The 24,757-nt window shown below is 47.9% G+C and overlaps 1 protein-coding gene across 1 annotated transcript in view; it reads right to left on the reverse strand.

Moving 5' to 3' along the window:
* Nucleotides 1-644: 644 nt before the first annotated feature.
* Nucleotides 645-24,757, reverse strand: part of CCDC108 (coiled-coil domain containing 108) — a gene marked incomplete at its 3' end in the record, with an annotated part of 30,426 nt that continues 6,313 nt past the window's right edge. The window contains 25 exon segments of the mRNA XM_010073873.1: nucleotides 645-929; nucleotides 1,466-1,615; nucleotides 1,986-2,200; nucleotides 3,829-3,894; nucleotides 4,385-4,522; nucleotides 5,000-5,116; nucleotides 5,565-5,708; nucleotides 7,002-7,160; nucleotides 7,924-8,115; nucleotides 8,900-9,010; nucleotides 12,871-12,904; nucleotides 12,906-12,923; nucleotides 13,608-13,784; nucleotides 14,105-14,233; nucleotides 15,032-15,257; nucleotides 16,138-16,266; nucleotides 17,546-17,711; nucleotides 18,616-18,768; nucleotides 19,429-19,653; nucleotides 20,082-20,327; nucleotides 21,229-21,366; nucleotides 22,371-22,733; nucleotides 23,172-23,372; nucleotides 23,762-24,027; nucleotides 24,365-24,587. Coding sequence (XP_010072175.1) covers nucleotides 645-929; nucleotides 1,466-1,615; nucleotides 1,986-2,200; nucleotides 3,829-3,894; nucleotides 4,385-4,522; nucleotides 5,000-5,116; nucleotides 5,565-5,708; nucleotides 7,002-7,160; nucleotides 7,924-8,115; nucleotides 8,900-9,010; nucleotides 12,871-12,904; nucleotides 12,906-12,923; nucleotides 13,608-13,784; nucleotides 14,105-14,233; nucleotides 15,032-15,257; nucleotides 16,138-16,266; nucleotides 17,546-17,711; nucleotides 18,616-18,768; nucleotides 19,429-19,653; nucleotides 20,082-20,327; nucleotides 21,229-21,366; nucleotides 22,371-22,733; nucleotides 23,172-23,372; nucleotides 23,762-24,027; nucleotides 24,365-24,587 — 4,271 coding nt within the window.

Below are 24,757 nucleotides of genomic sequence, written 5' to 3' on the forward strand. Positions count from 1 at the left end.
CATCAGCAAACTTGCTGAGGGTGCACTTGCTGTGACTCCTCCCAGGACACATCAGGCACGGCAGTGGGGCACAAGCTGTTTCCTGCACACTAAGGCCAATGAACCAAAGACTTGAGCAATGGGGTGCTGACCCTTCTCCCAGAATGGCCACCAGCTGGCACCAGGTCCTGACCTTGGACAGAACTGTGTGACTGTGGCTTTACTGGTTTGTCCCTCCGAGCTGTGCTGTAGTTAGTATTTGTGTATATGCCTGTGGCCTGTAGCAGTGTGCAAGGGAGTAGCCACAGCAAATTCAAGTTGATGAAATACTGCAGTGAAAAATTAAAGGTAAGTTAAGCACACTCTGCACTCTAATGTCTAATATGGCCAAAACTGTCTGAGCGTAAAGCAGACTTCACTCACTACCAGCATCCTGGCACTGCCAGGGCTCAACCCCAAGACACAGCAAACCTGCACTCTGCACAAACTGCACTCGGGAGAGGGTGGCTAGGTGGGCTAGAATTGATTTCCACCCAGAGCACACAGAACAGCCCAGCAGAAATGCCACAGGGCTGAAAGAGAAATGGTTTTCTGGCCAGGCAGTGTGCTGCCATGGCTCTCCTGCATGTGCAACTCTTGCCTTTTACGTGTGAGCTCTTCCTCACCTGCTCATCATCTCCTTCTGCTCCCTCAACTGCTCATGGTGAAAAATCTTCCAAGACTCCAGCAAATCATAGCTGGGAGAGGTTTCCTGTCTCATTTCTTTCCTCTCTCCATCCTTCTCAGGGTAAAGATCTGGAGAAGCAGAGACCCCGGAGGGGACTGTGGAGCACTGTCCCCTCTCCTGCAGCTCTGCTGATTCTGCAAGCCGGATCTGGGAGAAATATGGAATAGGCTCATCCAGGCTTCTTCTCACTGCATCAGGGAACTGGGTGTTCACCAAGAGGCCTCTAGGAGGACAAAAATAAGGGATGAGTTCCAGAAAATCAGATATGACCCCAGAGGATCATTACAAGACAGTCCAAATCAGAGGAAAACCCTGACTGATGTCAATGTTGGGTCCATCCCTTCTTGCTTTCTGGGTGTAAGGGAGGCAGCAAGATGGCTTAAGCTTAGGAAACTACCTTTGCCTCCCCAGCACTGATTCTTTAGATTTCTGCAGCTGACAGACAAAATAGGTGAATCCCAACGCAGCCTGTTCCCAAGATCATGGCAGGAGGACTGAGCTGGTTCCTGGGCAGTGACACCGTTCACTATGCAGAGATGGGCCCAGCTCCTAGGTGGGGAGCAAGACCCTGCCTTTGGCTGTCACACCAGGACTTCTGAGCTCGTAGTCCCCAGGGCAGCCTTTGACAGGCTAGATCCCCCATTCTGGTGCAGCAGGAGCACACAGACTCCTCTGGGATTAGGAGAGGGCTGTCCACGCTGCATGCACTCCCCTAGAGGACAGAGGTTCCAAACTGGGTGAGGGTGAAGGGACACACACCTGATGACACCTGTGAGTATGTCAGTCACTATCTGCAACTCCTGTCTGGAAGCAGCAGCCAGGGACAGCCATTTGGGGTCCATGTTCATCCTGTCTCTGTCCCTTCTCCCGTCCACAAAGTTGCTCTTCAAGGGCTGGTCACTGAAGGGGCTGGGAAAGGAGTTGTTCCATCAGTGGCAGCACTACTGAACCGAACTGCCAAAGACCTGCATCCCCCGGCTGAGCAGCAGCACTGCAGGCAAGTAGGGATCAGTGCAGAGAACCAGGGGAGGACTGGGAGCTGTTTTGTTTGTGACAGCAGTAGGGACACTGTCATAAGAGATGAGCACTGAGCTCTGACAGTATCTCCCTCTTGAGGGAGGAAGAGAAACAGGTCATGTCAGCTGATGCTGAGGAAAACAAGACAACTCTTGCCTAATACTGAGGCACTGGAGAGGAGCAGAACAAGTTCAGTGCATATCACAGCACGGGCAGCCCTCGCTCAAATGAAGATGTCAATCCAAAAAGCCAGATCTCTTACCGCAACAAGAAGTATTTGGGGAACTCTGAGGTGAAGGTGCTGAAGAAGTCCTCAATAGAGTAGGACCTGGCTGTCACACCAAGGTGTAAGAGGACAGGCTTGGGAGGCTCTGGTTTGACCCACAATTGGCTGGCTTCTTTGTCCAACAGCAGCCTCCTCTGAAAGTGTCCAGCTGGTGGATTGGGCATAGGGTGGTTTTTAATAGGGGGTAATGTCTGTTGGAGAGAAAGAAATGGTGAATGCTTAGTTGCTGCTTTGGCCACAGGTAGGCTGATACAGGCATGAGAACTGGAAAGCAGCAGTCAGAGCTGCCAGATCCTGGATAGGACACAGCATCGAAATGATCTTGGCACTATCAGACACGAGTGGCTATGCTACAAACCAGGTCTGCTCCCTCCTCACTACCTTGTGTGCCAGCCCTGAGTGTCAGAAGGGCTTCAAGGTCTCCCCAGGCCACTCAGGGCTGCTATACTCTGATCTGTCCCCATGGGACTCCAGGAGATCATCTTTGCTCTTCTGAGCACACCAGGAGCACAGTGGGAGAAGGGATGTGCAGGATGTCTCCCAAGGCTGGAAGGAAAGAGGAACTGACTCCAGCCACACTACATGGGCCAATTTGGGGTTGCATTACCAGCAGTCAGTTTGGGGGAAGTTTCTTAGGGCAGGAGTAGTCCAGGAGCCTGGGCCAGGACACCACCCAGCTCTGGAGAAGCCCTCAGGTATCACAGCACTTCAATGACCTTTGAGACATAGCTGTGCAGGGAATGGGGCCAGAGGCCTCCCCTGCTTCTGACACAGATACAGCAGGGGATTGCAGGCTCCAAATTGTCACTAGGAGCTAAGTATGACCCTACAGGACTGAATAAAACTGCTTTTACTTTTCACCAACCATCCTTATGTTCATCCCAGTGAACGCCTCAGCCTGCATCACTGATCACTCCTCACAGCACAGGGCAGACCGTCCAAGCGAGAGCTGCCTTGAGCTGATGCCTTCACACAGGACAGCACAGGGCACGCAGAGGCACTCTGCGGGGTCCCAGGAGCACTGCTGCAGCATTACTGTGGTGGAAGTCCTGAGATAACAAGCTGTGTCTCCTAGCTGAGTTAATCTGCTAAGGCCCAGCCTCACATCAGTTCCCCTTAACCCTTCCACATCTTGGAAGTCAGCCCGTTCTCCACAAGCCCTGTCATTCCCACAACACGTCCTGCTGACAGCTGTAGATGCAGCGTGGCTCTGCTCTGGGCCCAGGCACTCCTGCAGAGCATTCACTGGGACCTTGTCTCACACCTTACCACCACTGCTGGAAAAGCAGTGCACACAGCTGTGCAAATTTGAGGGTAAGCAGAGATGAACCAGGGAAATTGAGCTTTAAAGCTTTCTGCACACTTAAACCAAGGCAGTTGCTGCCTGCTGCTTCTCCTGAGGCACAGAGCACAGCTCTTTTAGTGGAGAAGACAAAGTCTGCACCACGTCACACCAGAGTCCTGCCACTTTCCATCATGGAACACATTCCACTGTGGCCCTAGTGTGAAACCAGTCCAGGTGCCCTGCCCATGTGCATCTTTTCTGCTTATTCAAAACCTTTGTCCCTTTCACCAGTCATAGGTGCACATTTGGTTCCAATTTCACTTCCCATTCACCTCAGCTGGAAAGTTACTGCCCACAGAACACAGCCAGACAGTCTGATTCTTCTGGCTCCTCCTAACAGTCTGTCTCCCAAAGCCTTGAAGCTACAAATCCTGCTGTGCTCTATCCAGGCTCCCACACTGTGATATCCAGCATCTGCTTCTTTTCTAAAGCAGTCAGTTTGATTATACTATGGGTGAGACAGGCCTGACTTGCCTTGTATTTCCTCATTACAGCTGGGGATTCAGGAAGATTTTCTGTCTCGGAAAAATCTGATGACCTCTGCAAAGAAAAAAAAAAAGAAAAAAAAAAAAAGGAAGAGAAATTGCCACATAGGAAAGATAGGGAACAGAACAAGACTCCAGGATTTTGTTTTATTTTGTCCCAGCTTAGAGTCAATGATCTGATCCTCCTGTTCTTTACTCGGGCCACATTCTTCCTGGTAGTCACACATTTCTCTCCAGTGTTTATTCATGATTAAAAATCCAACCATCAGTTTCCAGAGCCACAAGCTTTGTTTTTCTTAAGGCTTCTCATGCACTTCCAAATTTTGGACAATCATTAGCAATTTCAGAGTTTGTAAAGTGATTCTTGGCTAGAAACCAAGATCTCATTTTCCACTATCTGCAGACCAGCTATGACATCCTGAGCAGATCAGAGCTTCATGTCCTTTTATCAACTTACCTCGATTTTCTTAAATAACATTTATTGTTGACACTGGCTTCTGTTTCTGAGCTGAGCTGAAGTGGTATAAAGTTCTGGCAGTACTTACCCCTGCAGGTGACTTTGGCTTCTTCTTAGTCCCAAGGTCCTTCTCTGTGATGGTGAATTCCACAGCCTGACGTTCCTTCTCCTTTTCCCACTCCTGCAGGTCCCTCTCATACTGAACCAGGGACTCCTGGATGTACACCTGTGAAGCAAACCATGACTTCCAGTGGCAGGAAGGGGAGAGAACAGCAGTACTGTAAGACTTACAGAAAGAAGACAAAATCTCTTGCCACAGGATACCTGGAAATTGTCCAGAGGGACACTACTGCAAGTCTGTGCCCTCATTAAAGAAGCAAGACTTGCTTTTTACAGATATTTAAGTCTCTGATATCCACTGAAAGCCACTCCCATTCAGACTGTGACTTCTAGTAGCTGGGTTCAACTCACAAAGCCACAAGTTGCGTGATTAGACCTCACCTACTGAGCGACAGACAGACGCTTAAAGCATCAGGAGAGATGAAGCTCAGTATATTCTGGAATGAGAAGTGCTGGCCAGCATTATGGAACAAAGAAGGATTCCTTCAGCTGGGAGCAGCAGGCAGCTTCTAGGGCCAGCCATCTGGGAACTGCAGTGACGTGCCCACGTGATGGTAATACACAGGTACCTCTTGGGTCTCACCTCACACACCAGATCTGTGCTGCAGAAGGAAGCACCCCCTGAAGGCTGCAGTGTGATGAAGCAGGGGATGCTCTCTCCAGGCTGCACAACTCCCGACTCTGGAGCAATCTGCAACACCTGGTAAAAAAAAAAAAGTAACAGAGAAGCTGTTTCACTGTCCTGGGACCTTCCTATGTCCCTTCTCTTTGCAGGAAACACAGGATTGTGGGAATTCTCTTCCCTCCTCTTCTCAGAAGTATGTGGCATGAGATGCAGCTGATACATTCAAAGAACGACCATGGGCTTTGCTGGTGGACGGGGTCCTGAGGGTCATTACTGCATCCTGTCGTTCCAGGTTCATGTATCCTCATGGAAGTCTTCAGATTCCCCTTCTGAATTCCTGTCTCTTCCCTGCCTGTCCTAGCCCTTGCCTTCACTTTCCTCCGCCCTTTCCTTTTACCAGCTAGGACAAAAGCCAATCCCCTAGGATCCTTTCTGAGTGTCTGGTTGAAGATGGAGTTGTAAGGTCCTTTTGTGGCACAACAGAGATGGGCAAGAAGGATGTAGAGGAAAGAGAAGGACTCACCATCTTGTCTTTACAGGTGCTTATCTGCCAAACAAACGCAACAGCCTTGCTCTCCAAGATATTGTTGAGGAAGACAAGTCGACTGGCTTTGGTGTACTCTGGGATATTTCCAAGGCAAATTATGTGGTGTGACAAGGTGGCTGCCTGCAGGAAGCAAGGTGAAATCAGGAGGAATAGCAGGGAAGGAAGACGGGATGTGGCCATTGGGGAAGGGCAGTCACACAGTCATCTTTAAGTTATCCAGCAATTCATAGATAATGTCTGCCAGTTACCTTTACCATAACAGCTTGAGGGAGTGCTATGTTTCTCTCATTTTTGCTCTGCTTACAATGACTCTTTGCAGCAAGAGGACAGCTCCGTTGCAGTGGAATTAGCGAGCAATTGATAGAACATAACGCTGGTGCTGGGGCAGGAGAGGATCTCAGGAGCAGAGAGGACCAGTAGCACCCAGATTCTCTCTGCAGCACTTGCAATCCAGGCCTTCTCTGACTTCCATTGGCAAACATCTGAGGTGTGTGCTTCTGCAAAATCCTCATCAACGTGAATGTGAGTCTGGGGAAACTGCTCCCTATTGCACCTTGCTACTAGTATGCTACCAGTCTGTCCCATTCTCCAGGCACAGTGCAAACTCTAGTTAATTACACTGATCGTTAGAAAAGCTAATGACTCTTGGTTACAGACAACAGAGCCTTGTGGAATGGCGTCTTCATTGGCAGCCCAAGACAGGGCTTTTAATCATCTTCTCTTTGCTGTACCCAGGGATGCAATTGCCCTGCTGGAAGCCAAAAAGCTGTGTAGCTGTGGCTGGGCTCCAAGGTAGGCATGCTAATGTCGCACAGGATGAATCCTTTACCTGCCTGGAGTATGCCTCTGCTGATGATGTTTAATGCTGATTCACTGTGCTGGGATTGTCCAGGCTGGCAGGCCAGCTCTAGCCAGGCCAGACAGCGACAGGTCAAACAAGTGGGTTCCTTGGGATGTGCCTGAAATACTGACCATCCTGCAGTCTGCATTCACGTTATGAACCACCTGAGTTTGGCTGTGAAATGGTGGTAGCCCCGACAGCATATGGCAGGAGTATAATGCTCTTTTTGTGAATGAATTACCAAAGAAAAAGGTGTTGTAGCTGCAAATCAGAAAGGTGGCTGTGATGGGGGGTAACTTTAAATAGAAAATTCAGAACATCAATAAACCCTAAAGCTTTTTTGGTTCTAATGGCAGTGGAAGTGGCAAGCTGGAAGGAAGGCACCTTTCAGAACAACTGCTTTGATGAGTTAGGCTCTAGATGACCTGCTGGAAGGGAACTGTTTTGCTCTATCTCATGGCAAATGAACTCTCTTGCAACACAGGCTACTGCTAGATGGGACCACTTGCATATTTCAGTCTCACACATTTCTGGACTGATCATATTGCCCGTATCAGCATATCTGGACTTACCTGCCCAGGCACAGTCAGCTTGGTAGAACTTGGGAAGACTGAAGGAGACAAAACTTCACCGGATGCAGCAGTCTCTCCTACAGTATTCGGATCATAGCCTACTCCCTGGAAGGTGATCAGAGTTGATTCACCTCCCATGATGTGGATGGGAACATCAACCTGCCTTGGACAAGATAAGAGTTTTTAAGTCCAGAGTCATATTTGGGAGAGATGTATGGTAAGCTAGTACACTTGCTAATGGACCATCTAAATACACCACACGCATGGATGAAGAGAGATCCAGTCTCTTTTGCTCTTTCAGACCTTGACCTTCCCTGCTAACCCAGGAAAGTTCGTTAAGTAGTCAATTAGCCAGTTACTATATGAGATGGGCAGGGACTCCTTCTTGGAGAAAAAGTTGGCATTTTAAAATTAAATTTATTTATTTTACTATGCATCCACCACAGACTGGGGCAATAAGTAGTGCGCCAGCTCTGGCCCTGCCGGCCCGCTGCACCCTTGGACAGAGATCTTTGGGAAGGCTGTTTCCAGAGAGCTGCAGCAGAGTATACTGCAACGATAAAAGACACTGACTTCACTCTCTTTGGTGGAAGTTATTGAGGCTCACAATGAACCACAAACCTGATCAGATACTGTTTATATCCCCAGTCACTGTTTGATCCTTGAAAAATATAAACTGGGATGACTCTGGTTGTGGAAGAAATGTGTTCTTTGGGAAGAAGAAACTTAGAACAATTTATCTGCTCCATTTCCTCACAGACCAGCCACTCACTTGCTCTCAAGACTCTTTGCTTATTGGAGGATTGGAGCTCAATTCAGCTGTACCACAACATGGACCAACCATCATTAAGAGATCTGAAGAATTTTAGGTGCACAACAAGAGAAAAAAACCTGTTTCTGGCAGTCATGAGGAGGGTCTTACCAAGTATGTTCTAGCTTCCAGTGGTGAGAAGATCCACTCAATGGGGCCTGTTGTGCCAGGGGGAATTTCTCCTCTAGGAGTTAGGCAGACAAACACAGGATGCTGAAAATTTTCCTCCTGGATCCTCACAAGGTTGTCCAGCTGAACCTCAAACATAACAGGCATGGAGCCACCATTGTAGAGTTCATAAATCTGAAATGTGTCAGAGAGAGCAGTGCTTATTATACCATGCACAAGCTGAACTAGTTAACACTTCCCCAGAGGACTCTGATAAGCATTAATAATTAGTCAGCTTGTCTCCTAAGAATGAGGAGACCTCATAGTGTCAGGTTTTATCACTAAGGCTCTAATAGGAAACTGTGCTGAAGGTTTATCACCGCACATGTACATTGATAACTACAGTGCCACTCCAAGTGGTGCCCTGCAAATTCAGCCTAGGAGAAAATTAATACAAATTAGCTAAAGGGATCACTGTAAAGTGGATTACTTGAAATGCAAAAACACTTATGTTAAAGTGATCTTAATTCAATTCAGACTTGTTCATTTCCCAAGTAAATTAGGCAGAACAGAATCAAAGCTGCCTTTTTGATGAATAAGTGTTTCAGGAAGTTTAATTAATTTACTAAAAAACTAATTAGGAGTTATTTCCAGAGTGCCTGAAGCTGCTAGACAAGTTTTCACTCAGAACCAATGCAAGAGAATAAGGGAACAGCCCAACACATCTCATAAGCATTCTGGCTAGAGTGAAAGCCAAACCTTGTCGAACTGGAGATGGTGAGCGCTACTTTCCCCACTGCCACTACAGCAGTCATTTCCACACTCTGTCTAGTACTAGTCCCAAAGTTCTGCTGTGATGCTTTCCTGAGGAAGCCATTCTGTTTCCTGGGAAATGCCTCAGACACTGGCTGTCCTCAGGACACCATAACACCAGCTCCTTCCCTCCACTTGCTGCTGGGTTTGGCCCCAGGATGCTCACCTGTGTGGGTGGGTCGGAGATCCCAATGGCAACAGGTGTGAAGAGGTGCTTAGTGGATGCAAAATGAATGTACCGCTGGTCCTGTTCCACTGTCACACTGCTGAAGTTCAGCTACAGTGGAAAGAAACGTAGTCACTTTCTCACAGGGCCTTGGCCTCATCACTGACAGCTACACAAGGACTCTGAAGGACTTTGCAAGCTGAGGGCAACATTTAAGCTGGTGATACCAGGACAGTGTGTCCTAAGAAAAAGCAAGGAGATGGAGAGCCTACTCAACTGTTGGCTCTTCTCTTAAAGGTTTGCATCTTGTTTCAGAGAGAAGGTACTTTTCTCCCTGCTATGTCAGGCAGCAGCCTCAGTGCTTCTCTTTGCAATTATATGGTAGAAATTCTCCATGACTGAAAGTGTCTGGACTGTACATAGAAGAGTGTGCAGCTGTGACAGCCAAATCCTTTGGAAAGACAGGTAATGGCCTCCTCTTGAAAAGGACCATCTGGATGTCCTCACTCTGGAGGATATCCTGCTCCAAGAATACACCCAAAAGTCCAAAAGCTGCAAGAAGATCCCAGCTGAATTTTAAGTGATCAAGTAATGATCAACAGTATCCTGTTAGCAAAGCAGCTGCCAAACACTTCAAGCAAAGCAGAGATTTATAGAGCTATTTAATGGAAAGGAAGAGACACAGGATTCTGCATTTTGAGAATGCAATCTGGCTAGAGATAAGTCATGAGGCATGATTTCCTTCAGGATCACCCCAAAGCACCCCTGAGCTGTCTATTTAGAGACAGAGGCTGCAAATCAGTCACAGAGCTAGTAATGCCTCTGCACGGGCCAAAGGGAGCTAAGTTGCTGCAATTCACAAGTAGCTAAGCCTAAAGTATGGCTATTTTCCAAGTGCATATGCAGATGGAGAGGATGTTTGTGATGGCAGGTGGATGCCTTGGACAGACACCTGCAGGAGATATTAGCTGCTTGAAAAAGACCAGAGAATGCTGATTCCTCCAAAACAACCTGTTCCAGTTCAGGTCCACAAGCAAAGAGAGGAGGGAGAGAGGACCAGAAATACAATGCTAACAAGGTCCCACATGGGATCTATCCAAAGCATTATGTGAGCATTCAGCCTTCTGAGGGCCTCAGCAGGCCAGATGAAGTGCAAATAGGAGAAGGACAAAATCTGACACTTTCAAACTGCAAGGGAAAAAGAGACAGGAACCTTCCTGAGCTTTGGGAGTGAAATACCCAAATGGTATATTACTTGAGCCAAAAAGCCACCTTGGATTCCACCAGATGACAACTGCCAAGGAAAAACTGTCATCAGTTGCCTTAGACACAGGATGCAACAATTAGAGGACTACCAGTTAAAGAGAGACACAAACCAAAATGTGAAGACCTTCTGCACACAGTTCTCCTTCCAGAGTGCACAGCTTTTGCCCCACAATGATGACATAGAGCATGAGAGGACAGAGACGCCAGATTCCCCAGGGAGCAGAGCTGCCCAGAGGACACGTACTGCAGGTGACAACATCTCACAATATCTAGTTAGCAGCTATGAAGTAAAGTGCAAACACTTCCAGTTTATGGATCCTGTGCGTTCAGGGATTCTCCCTAGGATCCAGCCTTTCTCTCCAGTAAGTTCTGGGAACCAGCCTACCTCATCCTGCAACACCTGAAGCCAGCTGGGCTTTTCCTGCTAAAACTGGTGAGGGCTGCACATTCTGCCCAGCCACACTATTCCAGAGCTCTGAGAACAAGGTCACAGCTGCACTCCTAGAGGCAGGCTATTGCGATGAGGCAAAAGACAACCCATGAGAGCATTAGGCAGCGAGAGGCCCCATTTTGCTCCTGCACGAGGAAGTGGGTAATACACAAGTCCCACAGAAGTTTCATCCTGCAGCCAGAAGAAATTGTCAATGGGAAATCAGTTTGGGTCCTTTGGAGCACCTATAAATCCAGTCATCTCAGCACTGAAAGGTGAATGCTGAGTAGAGCAGTAATAGAGAGGGAGCTCCTCCTGAAAATGAAGCAGACAGACTCCATTGGGGAAGCAGAGAAGTGGGAGGTCCAAATCTATCCATGTGGGTGGAGCCATCACAGAGGCGGAGTTTGGATCCCCCAAAAAGTCATGCATTGCCTTGTGGCTGGCTAACACCGCCACTCCAAAGCCAGGCAATTTGGAATTTGACAGAATAACCAGGCAAAACCCTAGTCCTATGGTCTCCACCTCTGCTTATTGTTGCTTTCTCAAATTTCAAGCTTAACTTTTGGGTGACATTAAGGCATTTACTTCCCTTCAGGTTACCATATGTTCTGCACATTTCACCAGGTTCCCAGGTGAGGATCTGTTCAACCCTGGCATGTGAGCATGCTTAGGGCAGTCTTTGCCACACGGGCTGGTGGCTCTGTGCTTTTCATGCCAGGACTGAAACGAATGAAGGCACACTGTGTTCAGCACCTCAACTGCCCTCTCTGCAGAAGGAGGAGCCTCTTCCATCTCTAGTTTCTGATATCAGCAATTCAGTACTGGCACTGTGCATCCCTGCAGGCTGTGATAATTTGCACTGCTCAAGGTCTCTAGACTGGCCTCCTGTTCCCAGAGATCCAGTGCACTCATGGGTCTTTTAGCATCCCCAGGGCCTCTCATGCTTTTTCAGCCCCTTCTGCAGTGATACCATGAGGGAGGGTGGTGGCCTCTGGTAGCCACCGGCTATGTGGCAAGGGAGAATGCGTGCCCTATAGGCTTCTATGCTCCAAAGCCTATTCCCTCACTGGCCAGCTGGTGAAATGCTCATATCCACTCTCAGGATTGTGCCAGGCAGGCAGAGTACAGGGAGCCCGTCCAAGAGCTTTGAGGGAAGGCACAGTTAAGCCACTGTTTGAACAGCTTGGTCAAAGGGTTGGATTTTCAGCTGACAACAGTCCTGAAAGAAAAGAAAAATAAAAGAGATATGTGAACACAATGGACTGATAGGAAACTTCAGAGACAGACAGGAACGCTCAGCCGGGCATGAGCTGTGCCCGGCAGAGCACAAGGTGACTTTGACTCTAACTGACAGTTTGAGAGAGGGAGAGAGAAATTAGTTCCAAACCTGAGGAAATGCTCAGGAAAAACACACCACAGATCTGCTCTATGATGCTTTAGCAAGCAGCAAAGCGGGAAGAATGAGTAAGAAGCTCCTCCATTGGCAAGGAGAAACAAGTGGGTGGACAAAGGTATCAGGGCTGCAGTGGGAACAGCCAACCAGGAACGCAGGGAGTCCCTCCTGGGCCTGGGGAAGCAGCTGCCTCCATACCTCCAGAGCTGGAGGATGCTCTGCCACCCTGCGCCAGCGTGCGTGTCCTCAAACTGCAGCCAGTGTAGGTGGTACTTCTGGAGAAAAGAACATTCTAGAGGGTTTTGAAGAGCATAGAGAGCTGCTGAGGTGGAGAGATTCAGGAAAGCTCCATATGAAAGAAGTAGGATGGGCTGCAGAGCTGAACTCCAGGATCACTGCATGGAAGAACACATGGTGAGACAGATGAAGGGAGGGGAAGCAAGCACAGAAACCCTGTCCATGAGATATATTCGAGTGCAGAAAGCATGCAGGGACCGTAAAACCCAGGAGGGCTGTTTTGGACTTGGAGTTGCTTTGGAGGAAGAAGCAATTCTGCACTAACACCGCAAACAAAATACAAAGGCCAATAATAACAATAATAACAATAAAAATCCTCTTGCTGGGAAAACCAGCAGATGCTACGTCCAAGGGCCATTTTGCCAGTGCACTGCCACATCACACTGTGCTAGAACTACAAGTTTGTCAGGATGTTGGTTTTACGTCTCGGCTTGCCCCTCTGTTACTGCTTGGCCAGTGAAGATTCCAAGGGAAGGCCACAGCCCCCTGCACCCCATGCAGCTTCTAGGGAAAACACCTTTTAATTCAGTTCCTACCTGCTGCTGTTCTGCAAACAGAAGCAAGAGATACCTGCTACCTTACCAGAATCTCATGGCCATAGGAAACCTTCAGCAGGAGTGCCAATGAAATCACGTCTAGCAGTGAAAGAGGAGAGAGAGGAAAACATTAGCAATCAACCTTGTGCCCACAGTGATACAATCAGGGTCACACAGTACATTAGAGACAATTCACTTCCCAGCTAAAGAGTCACTGTTGCGTAAGGGCCACTGAGAGAGGGAGGGAAACCGTTGTGTTTGGCTGGGAACAAGTGATGCAATGTTGATTTTAGTCATACACCAATTTAGGCACCCAAGTTTCTAGGCCAACACCATTTGGAATGCCAGTACTTCTCAGATCAGGTCTGCTGTGAAAGGGAAGGTGTTCAGCTTTCTGCATACACTCTACAGGCACACAAGGGCTAGCAGCTCCAGCTGATGACAAAAATAGCAATATTACCGTATAATCAAAACCACAGGAAGTGCAGCGCCTTGTTCATCTCCTCAACTGTCAGGTCAAGGCAAACCAGTGTCCCCAGCATGTCATGCTAAATGCCTTTCTCACTGCAGTGTTAAAGGACATTAACAACGTTCCCCTGAGGAAGACAAGCTTCGTGGGGTCCAGAAACTGGACACACCAGGGGACTTTCTACTTGCCCAATCTCTGCTGGGCAAGGGGCACATGAGTGGAAAAGATCCATTGTGGAAACACAGGGGACTCTGATGGCATGTGCTGTCTTGACATGCAGCATGAGGCTCTGAAGTACAGGTAGTTGCTGTCACCTGTGTGAAAGCTGAACAGATTCCTCCTGTCCTGGAAGAAGTTTCCCTGACTTTGGGGAAACACTGAAGAGCTGGTTATCCTGAATTCTCATCTGGTGCAGCTCATGGGGGCTAAACTCAGCATCCTCTGCCCAGTGCTCCATGTCCATCTTCTGATCAGAAGGAAACAGGAAGGCCCTAGGGAACGAGGCAGCTGGTCAGCAACAGGGATGCAAAACTTCCCCGGGGCCATGGTTGGCATATTCAGTCCAGCCAGGCTTAGCCCAACAGGTGGACACATTACATTTCATCAGCTCTGATGTGCAGAACTCTCTGCCATTCCTTGCTTGCTTCCCCACCCAGACCCACCAACAGATCTCAGTCGCAGCTCCACAACACAAGCTGCACCTACAAAATCCATGGTATTAATTTGCAAATGTCTCATGGCCCCTGTGAGTATTTCCATATCCCCAGACAGACCTCAGAAAGAAGGCTGAGCTCCAGCAAGCACCACTTACCACTCCACAGGCACCACACCCCTGTTCGCCAGCAGGAGCATCACAAGGGTAGGCTCTGAGCCTATCGGAGCAGCCCCAAAGTTGAAATCCAGCAGGAGAGGGGTGTACACTGGAGGGATCAAGCATGTGCTGGTCACAGGAGAGAAAGAAGGGATTAAACTGAGACAGGAAGAAGGGTTGGCAGGGCTTGACAGGGGAAAGGGTCATTCTGCACTGGCTCTCTTCCTTATAATTCTCTGATCTTAAGTCCTTGGCCCTTTTGGGAGAAAGGATACTGGGTGTTAGTCAGGCCTTTTGGCTTTCTCAAAAAAATCTTTATATATGCCTAATGAAAGTGAGTGGCATAAGAGAGTCCTGCTTAGCTGAGGCCTCTTTTTGGCTCCCCCATACAAGAAAGTCACCAACATACTGGAGCATGGCTGAGAGCTGGAGCACATTATTTACAAGGAGCGACTGAGAGGCCTGGGTTTGTTCAGCCTTGCTGAAGCAAGGGCTCAGAGGTGGCAACTGCACAAGTTGCACCACAAGATATTCCAGTCTGATACTAGGAAATTTTTTTTTTCCATGAAGGTGGTCAAACACTGGAGTCAGGTGCCCAGAAAAGCTGTGGTTTCTTTGTCCACGGAGATATTCAGCGCTGAACTGAACAAGGACCTCAGCAACCTGATCCAGTTGTCCCTGCTTTGAGCAAGGGGTTAGACCAGAGACTTTTAGAGGTCCATTGCAATTAAACTATTCTTTGTTTCTGTGGCTCCTCGCTAGGGAGGGTAAGCAAAGAAGCGGAGGTGAGCAACTCCCTGCAGCAGCTAGAACAGAATAACAGAGTGCCACGCAGCAGTGAGCTGCAACACGAGCCAACGGCCATAGCATCTCTGTCTGGCTCACATGAGAGACTGTAGGATCTGCTGAGCCATCTCCTCCTCTCACCTGTGCCTAGTGGGAACTTTGTAAATGAGCTCGCCGGGAACCAGGTCTCGCTCCAAGTATTCATTCAGTGTGTCCAAGGAAAAGAGCTCCCAGAGGTGCAACTTGCTGATACCGCTGGCACTCCCTGCTGAATAGGCATCTGCGATGCAGAAAACTGGGTAGACGCCAGTTGCAACAATGCAGCAGAGGGGCTGCTGCTCCTCTTTTGTGCTGGCAAGATCTGTAGCTTGGGAGAGAAACACCAAAAAGTAGCCATGCACCATTAAGGGGCAGCTGCCTGGGACAGAAAAATAGAGAGAAGCCCCACCCAGACCAAAGAAAGAACGAACCGGGCTTGTACATAGTCTTTTCTTTTGCAATTTCTGAAAACATCTAAACCACTGACTTCTAGTTGTACCTTGAATTCTGTGTTTAGAGATCACCAAAAGACTACGAGTGTGATCCTTTTCAACAGTGTTTTTATACTATTTAGTTCTGCACTATGTGAAAACCCCCTTTTGTGATTTAAGCCTACAGACTAGTCATTTTATGAAGTGCCCTGTGTTTTCACACTGAAAAATCATAAACTTGTTTGCATCTTGTCTTCTCCATACCATTCATGTGCTATTGCTGTTCTCCACTTTCCAGGCTGGAAACTCCTTGTCTAACTAGTCTTTTCCTTCTTGTACAGCGTTCCCCACCACTGAACATCCCTGTTGCCCCTCTCCAAGCCTTTTCTAGTTCAACTGCATTCTTTCTGCTACAGGGACCAACCGAGATTTGCAAAAAGGACCCTGGCTGCATAGGACTGGTTGCATGAAGATCTCAGAATATGTTTCAGGGTGCACTGTAAAAGGCTGTGATCATGCAGAGAAGCATGGAATCTTGTGAACACAGCAGCAGGAAACTTGGAGCTCTCCCTGGCTACATCTCATGGCTCAATCATATCTGACCCCAAAAGGTGCAGCAAAAAGGAGATGGCACATAGGAGCTGACTCTGGTGAAGTGCTCAGCACAGGGATTTCTTCAGGCAGGACTCACACACTGGGAACTGTGGAGCTCAGCCTGTTATGCCACAGTCTACTTAGTAGGGAAGGAATGATTTTCCCAAAATACCCATCTCTCACCTGCAAGGGTGCAAACAGCATATTTGATTGACCAGGTGTAATGCAGCCGACGGGCTGGCCTGACTGTTACTTGGACAAAAGCTTTCGACCTTGCAGGGATTGTCCCTCTGGAGTGTTCCAGCTCTAAAGCTGTAGGAGAAAAGGGGTGACGTGAGCTCTCGGCATCACTATCTCTCTTACACCACACACGTGTTCAGCACACAGCTCCCCAAGCCTACCTGCACTCAAGACACTGCTCCCCTGTGCCTAATGATTAGGACCAGCTCCTGGTGTTGAAGCTGGGATTTCCAGACTACGACTGTAGGCAGCTCATTGGGAGTACCCAGCACTGCTTTTGGCAGACAAAGAGCAGGGAACTTCCCCAAAGGAGGTCCTCTAGAAAGGCATCTAAGGGTTGCACTCCACCATTTCTTCTGGGAAGTCCCTTTGTTTAATTCCCTTCTACACAGAGAAATTGTATCTTACTTTAAGGTCCAAATTGGCCTAACTTCAATTGTCAGGCTCTGGGTTATGCTTTTTCTAGTAAAACAGAAGAGTCATCCGTAGCAAATCCCCAAAGCAGGGAACAGACCCTTCTCAGTCACTGAGGGATCTCTTCCTTCAGCACACGCATAAAAATCACACCCACATACAGGGTGAAAGTGCACACACCTGGTGTGTATTATTTCCACACTGCTGTCTGCACACCTGTGCACCTCCATGCAAAAGCACCTTCACATCCTTTGCGAAGTGCAAGCACCAATGCAGGATTATAATGGCCATCTTAGCAGTGCTGTACTCAGTAGCGTAACTCCCTGACACTTCTGTCTGTCTTGTTTCTACATCCCAGGGTCTGGGTAGCCTCTTTATCACTGGATTGTAAGGGGAGCTCCTTAGGTGGAAATTCTCTCTGATAAGTCTCCCAACATTTCCTCTCCCCTATTCTGGCTTCCTGAATTATATGTGCTTTAAGTTGGATCTGTAAAATGTAACAGCCCATGAAAATCTTTTTCTTCTGTCCTTAGTAAATGTAAAAACCACCTTGCCTGCTTTAATTTTTCTCAAAATTACACACATTCATACACAAACTTCAAGCAAAAGAACAGCACAGAGATTTTTGATCAAGTGATGGGAACAGGAAGCTACTTATGTTTCTAGAGAAAGATTTGGCAAAGTTAACGTGACAATGAAATGTGTTTACCACTTGCACAGCAGAAGTGGTACCCACACTTTTGCTGTACCCACTCATGGAGACTGTCTCATGTCTTCTCAAGCATACTTCTATCGTATAGCCATGAGTATCTTAAGGCACGTAAGGGAATAGGTGCAAGCTAGCCAGCTAGCAGCCCAACCTCCAAGTTCATGCTAGAACAATTTTGCAGAAAAGAGAAGACCAAGGCCCCATCCCATGCTCATTCCCTCACAGTACCGAGCGGGTCTCTGCGGACCTCCTCGGGGTCACAAGGCCCAGTGATCAGTTGTTCCACGCTGAGGATGTACTTCAGAGAACAGATCCCATCATTGAGCAGTACAATGCTGCAGCTTTGCAAGTCACCAACCAGCACATTTCCAAGGTCCAGGTGCTCCTTTTGTGCCTAGAATTCAAACCCGACATGCAAAGGTCACTGTTACACGTCAAGTGTAGGCACCACTTATCTCTCCACGTGCTGATCCCTTGGCACGCACAGTGCAAAGGGCTCCCTGCTTCGTGAAGGACCTGGCATGTCCTGGGAGATGTTCTAACAGGGTTGCAGGGGGCTCAGTCTGTCCTCCAAATGCTTTCTCCTACTGTTATTTAGGCTGCTTGCTGGGTAAGATGAAGCACATTCAGGGCTGTGAGGATACTATCTGGCCAGCTGTACTTGGCACAGGGGCCGAGCTCTGTCTGCTGCTCCTTCCCTGACTGCTCTAAGAGACCCCCTTTCTTTTGGCTTGTCATCCACTCACATGCAGTATATAGTGACTAAATAAAGACGTTTCTATCCATCTGTCCAACACATTTACCAATTACTTATAAACTATTATTTTATTCGCTCTCATTCCTTAAGAAACCTGCCTGAAAATGAAGGTGTCTGCACAGATCTGCAGATAGTAGGAGGAAACCTACATTGTGGCCACACAACTTTAACAGTCAGGTCCACCACACTTGAAATTGGACTGACAGCGGAACAAATAGAGGAGAGCAGACAGAATGAGAGGAGAGAGCTAGGAGTCCCAAGGGGCAAAATGGCTTGCTCAGTTCAGACTGGAACAGAGGCTTTGAGAGTGACCTCAGAGGATTCAGGCGGTCACTTTTGAACTGGCAGGACATTTACATCATGCTGTTGCCATTAGGCTGCCGGAATCAGCTCTGTAATCTCCACCAAAAGCAAAGTGTATGAAATTTGCTGTAAATTCTTACTGGTTGTCTCCAGTACAGATTGTGCAAAAATGGGAAGCCCAAGACCCCCAGCACACCCTAGTACCCCTCCTACTACCCAGTGGGCCCCAGTTCCTTACCCTGATGGTGCCAAGTGCCCCCTCTCCAATAATTCGTAAGGAATAGCGGACACTTTGGGGAGACATGGGGTCTGGGCTTTTTCTCCTCACAAACACCATAGCTCGCAGCAGATACTTGGTCTCCTTGACAGGAGTAAAAGTCCATGCCTGAGCCTGAAATCACAAGAGGGAAGGATGTCACTCACAGGAGCTCAATACACCACAATAGTTGTATTCAATTCACAGCCCCTTCCTCTGTTACAGCTAACCTCATCCTCCATGGACAACTTTGGAAACACTCTCATTTCAGTCCTCCACTATCTCTGCCTGTGTCAAAGGTTCACATTGGGAATGCACATTCAGATATTCAAAGGTAGGCCATGGAGATTTGCTACTCCTCACTGCTCTCAAAAAGCACTCAGGGAATACAGTAGAGGTCTAGAACCTGAATTTACAGGTGGGAGAACAGAAGAGCAGCATTGTAAACCCTCTTGTGCTCTCATTTGTCCTCTGTCTATAAACATCTCCTAGTGCATGACAAAGTTGCTGCTGTGTTAATGCCCAGTCCCACCCAGGGTACCATTACCTAGTGCCTGTTCAAGACCCATTTGGTCCTGTAGTCAAGGTAGATGTCATAACGTTTGTGCAAATTCACATCACGGGAACCAGCGTGACTGCAGATGCTGGCTAGCAACCCAGGCTAAGACACTGACCAGTATTCTCCAGCTTTGTCATTAATGGCCAAACGATCAGCACCCCTCACATTTCTTTTCTAAACACTCCACAGCTGTGTTATAGAGAGCAAAATACAGCTTTGCTAAAACTTGAACTTACCATGGCTTCATAGGGCTGGAGGACCCCTGCAGTGGGGCTGACAGACAGGATCTTGCTGTCAGACTGATGGATCTTCCATGTGAAAACCATGGGTAGCCTTGTGCAGTTTTTTATGGTATACGTTCTTGTACAGGAGTTCCCTATACAGACAGGCTTGAAGTATAGATTTCCATCACCTTCTAAGAGCAAAAGAAGGGGCTCCCCACAACTCTGGAGAGCAATCTCCTGTTGGAATGAAGGGAAAAGTAACAGACATAAGCTAGAAGTCTCAGCTACCTCCTGAGGGACCTTGCAAAGATGTTGCTTATTCTAAGAGAGAAGCAAAAAAAAAAAAAAACAAAAAAAAACTGTGTCTGAAGGCAGAGGGGAAAGACTTTAGGTTGTGTTGTCAAGGAGGGCCCTGAGCGTGGTATAGTGCATTCCAGGAGACAGAAATACAAGGGAACAAGGGGTATGGCTTGGCACCACAAGCACCATCTATCTGCAATGCTGACCCCACCTTAAATGTTGAAAATGTTATTTCCTATTTCCAACAGGAAAAATCCAAACTAACCATTAGGAGATATAGCAGGGTCACAGTGCAAGTCACTGTGAAAAGGGAAGACTACAAGGGAACAGATCTTTCTCACCATCTTTTACTTCCCTCTCCCTACCTTGGTGTATCCAGGACAAGAGTTCAGCTGCAAAGGCAGGACATGCTGCTGTGAGACTGTGTCAGCTGGGTGAGTGGAGAGAAAGAAAATCTGGTGGCTTCCTGGAGCGATGCGCCCTGAGCAGGGCTTGAGCAAAACAGAGGGACAAGCAGCTTGGTTCACACTGAAGGTTATCAATGAGGTGCCCGTGTTCAACAGCAGCATACTGCAGTAGGTGTCACTGTTAGGAGCCACAGGAGGAAAAGTCTAGTGGAGACAAGCATGAAGGGTCGTTTGCACTAGGTTTAGAAAACCAGCTTAAAGAAAAAGCTTTTACTATGTTGAATTCCACATTACAACAGACATTATCCTGAGTCTACGGAGAACTTTGTAACTGTTTTTCTTCAAGGAAAGAAAGGAAATCACCCAATAGTATACAAATTATGGTCTTTTCCCTTCCCACAGTGGCCCTCATCTTTCCTAAGCTCATGGGACCAATGAAGCTACTTTACTTATGCAATGCTTTCTGTTCATCCAGTAAGCAAGTTCCTTGCTAGGGCCTGCGGTGGCTGCATGGATAGTGACCTCCTGGATTAAGAATTCCAGCAGGCTGCAATTTGCTCCATCTCGTGTACCAGATACAGGCTACATGTCCTGAACTAACTGAAGAGAATTTCTAAGAGGTTCTTGAGAGTATTCTTACTTCCTAGGGTCAGATCTCGTTTTAGCTCACAGGAACAATACTTTCTTGTGCTACGGAGTCAGGGAAGTTTCCACTCTACCTTGCAACCACTTCTCTTCCATAAGCGTGGATTCTATGTGCTGCCCTCAATTTGTCTAAGTGCATGCAGAGTGTCTGAGGCTCCTGGGAGGGGACTAATCACCCTTGTTACTGCTGAGGTCCACTTAAACAGAAAGGAAGGAGATCCCAACAGCTTTCCTCTTAGATCTAATTAGATGCTCTGTGCAACCTGACACACTGGAGGCTGGGAAGCTAGTGCAGGAGAAAGAGCATCCTACCTCTGTAGCAAAGCATGAGTCTCCACACCATCAGAAACCACCTAAGCCACATCTCAGGATGGTGCAATGGAATGGGAGATGACGTAAAGACTTCAGAGGTACACACTGAGCATCTCTGCAAAGATCCGAACATCAACCTGTTACACACCTTGGGGACATCCAGGATGTACTGTGGGATGAAGTGCTCCCGTTCTGCTTCATATGTGTGCGCTCTCAGCCTGACAGTCAGGCACCAGGATGGACAGATGGTGGCATCCTCCTCAATGTTGTTGTAGTGTCTCAGCACCTACAGGCATGCAGGGGACAGAACAGAATGTATGCAGGAAGGGAGTGCGGCAAGCTCTCTTCAGGTGCATGTACCACCCATCACAAGCAGCAGTTTCTTTCAATGACATCCCTGGGGCTGAGGAATTTACTTTTTCAGGGAAGAAGGACTGACCAGTGCCAGACGAGGAACATGAGTGCTGTTCCCCACATAGGTACATTTCAGACCCAGAAGACCATTGATTGAGTGACTTTCAAGCAGAAGGGCCTATCCAAGCTATTCTGTGATACTTCAAGAGTTGCCGTAAGGAAGGAGGGTCTGCAGACACTCTAGTGCAGTTTGAGATACTTGCAGGTGATAAAATAACAGTGAGTCACTGAAACTAATCATTTGTCCTTTACCTGAGCCAAGAAAACTCCTGACTCTAAGGTTACTCCCAGATATCCTCCACACTGGCTTAGAAAGAAAAAAATGCAAGAAGAGTAATCAACAACATAATGAAGATCTCTCTCACCTTATTTCTGTGTGCTAAAACTCCAGCAGTTGCAGCCTTGTGGGATATGAATCCCACATCACATGGAGGAGAGGCTGCACATATACAGTGCCCTCAGCAGTTTACTTGTGGAGGGCCAGACACAAAAAACAAGTTACTGCCCACCACCCAGGCCACAACCACCATCCTTGTGCAGGCTCCCATCTATGCTAATAGTGCAGCAATTCACAGTAATTATTCCTTCAGTGAGGTGTACATTACTTCACATTCACTGAGGGTAAGAGCAAGTGTAACTGACCATATGCATCAGCTTTGCCTTGCTTTGCTGATTTATCTTTGCCGCGACACAGATGAAGGAGAAATTTTAACCCACCAGTGTATCAAAACAATGGCCAAAGGAGTTAGTAAAGATGACAGTTTTCCAAACTCAAAATAAAAAGTTCAATTTGAAATTTAACTCCCCCAAAAGCCTTTAGTCTGCATTCTCTTGCCAGACCCTCTCTGGAACCTGGTCCTAGTAATTCCTACTAACCTTGTAGAAGGCAAAACCTTCCAGCTCTGCTGCATAGAGGCTGTTGAGCTGAGCGGGCTGGAAAACAACACGGAAGGCTGAAGACTTCAAAGGTGGGATGTCACAGATTTCGGGGCTCACTTGGAAGGCACTGCTGTGGCTTGGAGTCCAGGCAACAGTGATCTTTCCTTTGGTGTGGTTGGTCACACAGAGAGGAAGCGGTTCTACCTTGTGGAGTGGCATGCAGCAACCAAAATCATACTCCCTGGGGTTGACACTAACATGAGGGGGAAACAAGGCCAGGTTGCTGTTTACACCATCGTAGAAATATTCAGTCATGGAATTGGCTTCAAAGTATTCCTTGGGAGGCTTGTCCTCAGGGATCTAGAGGATGGGAACATCTCAGTGTGAGCAGGGGAAGTGTGCCTGTGGGAGACACCAGGCACTACAGTCCTGCTTGCCTTCCACAAGCAAGAGAGCATGCACGATGCACTTCAGTAACAGTTCCCAGGACAGCTCAAAGTCTAGGCTTCAAGGAGGCTCCTGTTCGTAAGCCAGTCCTTAGTTTGAAGCTACATGAAGCAAAAGAAGACCCCGTGACTGAGTTAAAGCCAGAAAGTGTCTTAGTGGCTGAGCTTGGGTAAGACTCAACTGACACAGATAGTGTTGGTGTGTGCTGGGAACATTAACAGCAGAGATACTAAAGAAATCAGCCTGGCATCTGCAAGTCCTTCTAGATCTATCTGGCTTGTGCAACAGAAGCCCAACATCTGCAGAGAACAGCATGGGAGCATCTTATATTCCAGGGAGAGTAGATCATACCTCAGGGGGCAGCATAAGGGCTCCCTTTTCATCCATCAACAGCTTCCCATCTTTCAGCATCGCACTCAGGATATCAGGAGGGTAGAAGGTCAGTCCCCTCACCAGGTTTGTTCGGTACCAGTGGAGGTGTCTTGCCTGAAGGATGGCTGGCTTAGCTGTGTCTGAATGGCAGGTACCAAAAAAGTCCACATACATGGGTTTCTGGGAAAACACCAGAAAGGATAATACGAAATAAACCGCCCTTCTGTGATTGCTTTGAGAGTTACACCATCCTAGTACCTCACTTCCAAAACCATGCCTGGGACCAGCTTAGCATCTGCAGTGTTAGTCTACCATTTACTTTAGGTCTTGATGTGGCCCAAGAACTTCCTTGGCATTACTCACTGTCTGCCCACATCAGCCCTACACTACTGATAGGAACCCGCACCATGGGGATTCTGCTCAACTAGAGCCCGGGACAGGTATCAGTGGAAACGCAGCGGGAAGAGATTTCCAGGGGCTACTAAGTGAAAGAAGCCAGCCCTGGTGGGTCACATTGGAAGAGCAGTCTGAGCTATCACAGTGAGGAAACCACCCTTTGCCTTTCATACCTGATGGTGGACAAGGCACACCACTCTGCGGTGATAGCTGATGGGGTGAGTAGGTCGAAAGGTCACCTTCAGCACTAGTGTTGTTGTGCCCTCCAAGACTCCACAGGGCCGATCCAAGGAGAAGACACTCCCTGTGCTGTCAATATCAAACTGGTAATAGGCTGGGACATCTGAGATGTTGCTGATTTTCAGCGTCTGCATCATGCTTTCCCCAAGATTGATCCAGTCGAAGTCCACAGAGTATTGGTGCAGGGATACCAAAGGACCTAGCACAACAACATGCAAGACAGATCCTGGACCTGTCATACCTGTTTCTGTCAACGTGTCACAAGCCACTGCTGGACTTAACCTTCCCAAACCAGAATCACCTCATCAGCAAACCCACCAGTCCTAGCAACAGCTGGACATTTGCGTCCAACAGTCTCACACCTGTCTCACGCAAGTATGTACCCCAAACGGTGCACGAAGGACAGCCTGGATCCCAGCAGAAGGTAAGTGTATGACTGAAGGCTGTGATAATCCCTAGTCCTGCCCCAAGCACTAGCCCTTCCCCTGCAGTGCTAAGAAGACAGGGAGAAACAGAGAAGGCTTTTGCTCTAGTACCTTTACATGAGCCAACCACCTTCAGGACAGTCTGCAGGAGGCATCCAGCAGATACGATAGTGAAATAGTCAGTGCTGTGCTCTCCCACAGTCTGAGGCTGAAATTGTATGCACAAGACCAGCTTCCCTTTGGCAGGGACAACACCATGGTACACATCACAGAAGAAAACATGATCTTGAAGCAGAGGATCTTTTGCTCTTTCTATGCTACATGGTGCATCAACCTGCAAAGGAGAAAAGAAATAGGTTAACAAAGGAGCCAAGAGGAGCTAGGATGACTCAATGCAGGACACTGGCTAGTGAAGAACTGCAGTTTTCAGCAGAGCTGAACACCACTAACAACACCAAGGCTACTGCAGCCCAGCACAGAAATACTGTGCAAACCACTGTAACC

Source organism: Pterocles gutturalis, unplaced genomic scaffold (assembly GCF_000699245.1).
Source record: "Pterocles gutturalis isolate BGI_N339 unplaced genomic scaffold, ASM69924v1 scaffold47602, whole genome shotgun sequence".
Lineage (NCBI taxonomy): Eukaryota > Metazoa > Chordata > Aves > Pterocliformes > Pteroclidae > Pterocles > Pterocles gutturalis.